At 44.0% G+C, this 6,033-nt stretch overlaps 1 protein-coding gene across 1 annotated transcript in view; it reads left to right on the top strand.

Moving 5' to 3' along the window:
- The first annotated feature begins 1,543 nt into the window (after positions 1 to 1,543).
- Positions 1,544 to 6,033, top strand: part of RAB3GAP1 (RAB3 GTPase activating protein catalytic subunit 1) — a 124,120-nt gene continuing 119,630 nt past the window's right edge. Inside the window, exons 1-2 of the mRNA XM_081241606.1 lie at positions 1,544 to 1,625; positions 1,728 to 1,783. Coding sequence (XP_081097732.1) covers positions 1,608 to 1,625; positions 1,728 to 1,783 — 74 coding nt within the window. The 5' untranslated portion in view covers positions 1,544 to 1,607. The remainder of the gene's footprint in view (positions 1,626 to 1,727; positions 1,784 to 6,033) is intronic.

The raw sequence follows: 6,033 nt of genomic DNA, 5'->3' as shown, positions 1-6,033 counted from the left end.
GTTTTTTTTTTTTTTTTGTCTCCTTCTCTTGGACACTGTGCTGCTACATTTTTCCTGACTAGACCTTGGGCTGTGATGGTAGGACAAAGAATTATCCCTCTGACTATGCACACTCAGGACTCTCAAAAGGACAGCAGGATTAACTCCTTAGATGTCAATCCCCTGGCATGTGTCCTGCCCACAAGCCAGCCACTCCCCTTTCATGACCCATTCTGACTCTGTCATCTGTGAATTTAAAACCTTTTGAGTTTCATTCATATTTTAAGCTTGTTTTCTTTTCTTTGGATTACAAATGCCATACATTTTCTACTTGTTGAATAGTGCTTCCTTTATTTGTCCTAAATATCAGCTCTTTCTCCTGGCCCAGCTCTTAGACTCCTGTAAGGTAGAAGACAATGAATTCTTTCTTTCTTTTTTTTTTTTAATGAAGCACTAATAGCTTCTTTTAAAATTTTTATTTATTTATTTATTTATTTGGTTGTGCCCAGTCTCAGTTGCTGCAGGCGGGCTTCTTAGTTGTGGCATGTGGACTCTTAGTTGCGGCATGCATGTGGGATATAGTTCCCTGACCAGGGATCAGACCTGGGCCCCCTGCATTGCAAGCACGGAGTCTTAACCACTACGCCACCAGGGAAGTCCCAAAAGGCGATGAATCTTTTGGGGAAGCCATATAGACCCTTTCCTTACATGGCGCAACTATTTCAACAATCATAGGGCTGGAAGGGATCTTGAATATGGGCCAGTTGAACTAACTTTTCCAATTCCACCCACCAGATCTCCCCCTTCCTTGTAGTTGCCCCGTGTGCTGGAGTATACTCAGTGACAGAGCACTCGCTACTTCCATAAGCACCAGCTCCAACTTTGCAGAATGTTTTTTTTTTTTTTTTTGCTTTATAACAAATTTAATCAGTTATACATATACATATGTTCCCATATCCCCGCCCTTTTGCGTCTCCCTCCCACCCCTCCAGGCGGTCACGAAGCACCGAGCTGATCTCCCTGTTTTTTTTTTTTTTTTTGCGGTATGCGGGCCTCTCACTGTTGTGGCCTCTCCCGTTGCGGAGCACAGGCTCCGGATGCGCAGGCCCAGCGGCCATGGCTCACGGGCCCAGCCGCTCCGCGGCATATGGGATCCTCCCAGACCGGGGCACGAACCCGTATCCCCTGCATCGGCAGGCGGACTCTCAACCACTGCGCCACCAGGGAGGCCCCCTCGGGAGGCCCCCTCCCTGTTTTTTAATACACTGGTATCCACATGAGTCTAGGGCCTTGTCTTACCTTTTTGCTTCTGTTCCTTTCCTGAATTCATTGCTCTACAGGAAATTTTTAAATTGTATTAAATCAGCCAAAGAACGGGGACTTGAGGGCAGAGTAAATTCTTCCTCCTCAGGAACCAAAAACATTAAAAAACAAAAATCAAATGATTTCAGCTTGAGAAGACCTTTCCTAGAGGGACTCCGAGGGCGGGGCGGCGCGGAGGCCCCGCCCCTCCCCTCCCCTCCCCTCCCCGCCTCCGCCAGTTCTCGGCTCTCTTCCCCGCCCACCCCACCCTCGCCCTCCTGCTCTTCTTCCCGGCAGCCCTAGCGCTCGCCTCGGCGCTCCTCAAGATGGCGGCCGACAGTGAGGTGAGGTGTTTGCTCCCTCCCTGTCCCTATCTCTGTTTACGTTTGCTCCTCCGCGTCAGCGCCCCGGAGCTCAATCTCTTTTTTTCCTTTCACTTCCCGCAGCCCGAGTCCGAGGTATTTGAGATCACGGACTTCACCACTGCCTCGGAATGGGAAAGGTGAGTGAGTCGTTATCATTGGTTACCACCACTTTGGGCCCAGGCGTCTCCCCCCGCCACTCCCCCAGCATAGACTCCCCCAACCCAGACGCCACTTATGCGGGAAAAGTAAGACCCCTGGGTGTCCAGGTCTCCGCCTCCTCCCTGCTGTGGTCGGCCGTAAGCCTCTTCTGCGTCTCGCGTCTGACTAGCCCCGGCCCGCCCACATCAGCCAAACGCCGGAGGAGTTTAGTTTTCTCCGCTCTTCGGCCACTCTCCTTAGACCTTTGGTTCTCTCGTTGCTGCCCACCCGCAGAAACAGTTCCCAGGCTACCGCTTCCGTTCCTGCGTTCCTTTCCGTGTACGTCATTTTGTTATAGTGAGCAATAAACTTCGCAGGTGCTTTTTTCTTTCTTTTTTTCTTTCCGTGTACGTCCTTTTCAGGAGCAGGCCTTTCTTCAGAGTCCTGGTGGTTGTCCGTCTGCCACTCCCACCAGCTCCATCTTGTCTTTTAGAATAACCTTTTGAAATAGTCCGCGTCTGGCTTGGGAACGCTTTGATTCAAGTTGTTCCATTTCAGTGGGTAACGTGCCCAGGCTTCCGGTGCCATCAAACTCCCAGTTGAAACAGCTACGTGAAACTGTAGGATCGCTGGAATTAGTTGAAGGCCAAGTGTGGGGAGGAGTGATAGCTTGGATCCAGGTGTTAACAGTTTGATGTCCCAGAGGCCCTTCAGGTTTTCTGAGTGTTGGGGTGAGTAGTTAGCTTGTTGGAACATTTTGTAATCTTTCTGGTTGGGAGAGGAAGTCCATCTGGATGTGAATGTCATGTCATTAAACGGCGTAGAAGAGATCCCTGCTGGGATACTTGTTTGACCTGTGGTCCCTTCCCCCGCCCCCCCAAAAAGTCCGTAAGAGACAAGCACAGTGGCAAGGCTTTATTGAGCGGGTACTGTGTGTTCAGAACTATACTAACAGAGAAGAACAAAACCAAAACAAAACCCTTGATCCATGTGTTAAAAAAAGCAAAACAGCAAATAGTTAAATTAGTTTAAGGATGCTATTGCTGTGGATTATAATTGTTGGAGGTATTTTCATAGAAAAGATAGGAAATGTGCTGGGCCTGGAAAGTGGAAAGTAATTGGTTAAATACGAGAAGGTCCCGACGTGAACAGAGACAGGTGAAAACCTTTGGGATTTAATGAAATGTCTTTACTGGAGTGAAGGCTGTTGAAGGGAAGTAAACAAGGTTATTAAGGAAGATAGGACCAGGTTATAGACAGCTTCCAAAGCTAAGTAAAGGAATCTAAATTTGGTGCTTTAAGACTTAAGTGTGTGTCGGAATCATAGTTGATGATTCTGTATGCCTGAGAATCAGAAATTTGCATTTCTAACAAGCTCCCAGGTGATGCTGCTGCTACTGCTGGTCAGGAGACCACACTTTAGAACATTAAAGAGCAGTAGGGGGGGACCTTTGATTTTTTTTTTTTTGTGGTACGCGGTCCTCTCACTGTTGTGGCCCCTCCCGCTGCGGAGCACAGGCTCAGCGGCCATGGCTCACGGGCCCAGCCGCTCCGCGGCATGTGGGATCCTCCCGGATCGGGGCACGAACCCGTGTACCCTGCATCGGCAGGCGGACTCTCAACCACTGCGCCACCTGGGAAGCCCAGGGACCTTTGATTTTAAAGTGGCGAAGTGATATGAGAGTTGTTTGAGGAGATGAGGTAAAATGAAGTTACTTTGATTATTAGGTTGGTGATTTGGAGACTGGAGAGAGAGGCTAGGAGGGAAGATTGTTAGACATTTCAAAGAAGTTGATGATAGGCTTGATGAAATGTACAAGTAGGAAAAAAAAATCAAACATGGAACTTCAGTTTCTTGCCTGAGAGAATGAAGATACGAAAGTGGCAAAGTGAGAATACAGTTTTAGACTTGTTGAATTTGAAATAATAATGTCTTAAAGGTAGTTAGAAAATGTAATTTGGATCTTGGAGAGTGGGATGAAGAAACAAGAAACAAGAGGAAACAAGAGTATTTAAGGGAAAAATGATCATTTTCCACTAGCTAAATTTTTAAAGTATCCTGAAGTGGACTATTAAATCCTTTAGCTCCTTATTTGGAAGTAATTGTTAACACAGCTTTGAAAACTACCACAAAGTAGGAACTTTGATTTTTGACTTTTAAGCTCTTGTTTCTAAAGTAAAACCAATGTTTTACAGTTTGGGAAAATGTTAAGACTTTGGAGTCTTTTAAACCTTGAGTTTAATGTTTGAATGAAATTTCTTGTCACTATGTTATGAGCCATATGGACAGTTTATTGAGAGAAGCCAGTAACTCTTTTTATCCCTTGTCCATTGAAAAAATATTGAGTACCCATGTGTCAAGCACAGTGCAGGGCATTAGGGATGTGGTGGTCAGTGAAAGCATATGGTTCCTGCTCTTGCTGAACGTACAGAGTAATGGAATAGACAGACCTGAATCAAATAATAGTACAAGAATCTGTAATTACAATTGAAATACTGAGAAGAGAAAGAAACCTGCTCTTTTAAGAGCATATAACAAAAAAACCTAATACAGAATGAGAAGTAAGAGGAAGTGACTCTTCAGGTGAGATCTGGAGAGCTTTCAGGGATAAAGTTATTACATTTTTGTAATCAAATATCAATACTTACAGGATAGAGCCCAATTTTGGTTTGTTTTAGTACTGATAGGATTCATACAATGAATATTTTAAGATGTTCCTTCTTTTACCATGAAAGCTGTATTATTTTAAATTATTTTTATTATAATACATCATTATAAAATAAAAAAGAAAAATCACCTGTAATCCTACCAGCAGGAGATAGCTGCGGTTAATATTTTGAGAAAATTCCTTGTAATCTGTGTGTTGTAAACTTTTTGTGTTAAACTGTATTAATATTTATTTCTCAAATCTTTTTTTAAAAATTAATTAATTTATTTATTTTTGGCTGCCTTGGGTCTTTGTTGCTACGCGTGGGCTTTCTCTAGTTGCTGCGAGCAGGGGCTACTCTTTGTTGTGGTGTGCGGGCTTCTCTGTGCGGTGGTTTATCTTGTTGCGGGCAATGGGTTCCAGGCGCGCAGGCTTCAGTAGTTGTGGCACGTGGGCTTAGTTGCTCCACAGCACACATGTGGGATCTTCCCGGACCAGGGCTCGAACCCGTGTCTCCTGCATTGGCAGGCAGATTCTTAACCACTGCACCACTGGGGAAGTCCCAATATTTATTTCTATAGCTTCCATTTTTTCATCTAACGTATGGACATTTTCTTATTTCCTCAAATGGGCTTCAAAACATGATTTTTTTTTTTTTTTTTTTTTTTTTTTTTTTGCAGTATGCGGGCCTCTCACTGTTGTGGCCTCTCCCGTTGCGGAGCACAGGCTCCGGACGCGCAGGCTCAGCGGCCATGGCTCACGGGCCCAGCCGCTCCGCGGCATGTGGGTTCTTCCCAGACCGGGGCACGAACCCGTGTCCCCTGCATCGGCAGGCGGACTCTCAACCACTGCGCCACCAGGGAAGCCCCCAAAACATGATTTTTAATGGGTGCATATTAGTCCTTTGAATGGATGTACCATAAATTTACAGCTGGTTGCTGCAGTTGGACTTTAAGGCAGTTTCCAGTTTTTTACCTTTATAAATGTAATGTGTATTTCACATACAGATTTTTGCTCACGTATGCCTACATTTGAATTTTTTATTTCTTTTTTTGCAAACGTGTTTACTTATTTCTAGAGCACTCTTCATAAAAGCTGATAATTGCCATTTGAGCCCCCTCAAAATACTGTATTAATATCTTTTTTTAATTTTAAAGAGGAGGTAATTAGAAGGTTCAGTTGAATCATTAAAACTCCCATTACTACCTTTACCCAAGAATGTAAATAAATACTTTATAATGTCACTGACAGGAAAAACCTGATACTTTTGAATATATTTTGACTAGAATTAACTCTAGTACTCTAGCAATACTATGTAAGTGTTTTAGGAGAGCAGTGTTGCTGTTAAATTGCATCATACATATACAGTTTAAGAAGGCAGCTTCTTAGAGTAATAACAGGTCTTCTGACAGTGTCCTTTCCTTTAATATGTATTGAACACTGCTACTGAGACGTGACAGTGTTCATTTGCTGAAATTGAGCATGAAATTGTTGCTAGTCAGAGTTCATTCTGTTTAATAGGTCTGCTTGATCATTAGATTTAAAGATCAGACAGTGAATAGTTTAAAAATCTGTTGATTATTCCTTAAAGCTGACAAATC

Source organism: Mesoplodon bidens (assembly GCF_964165515.1).
Source record: "Mesoplodon bidens genome assembly, chromosome: 8".
Lineage (NCBI taxonomy): Eukaryota > Metazoa > Chordata > Mammalia > Artiodactyla > Ziphiidae > Mesoplodon > Mesoplodon bidens.
This window is presented reverse-complemented; position numbering and strand designations above follow the sequence as displayed.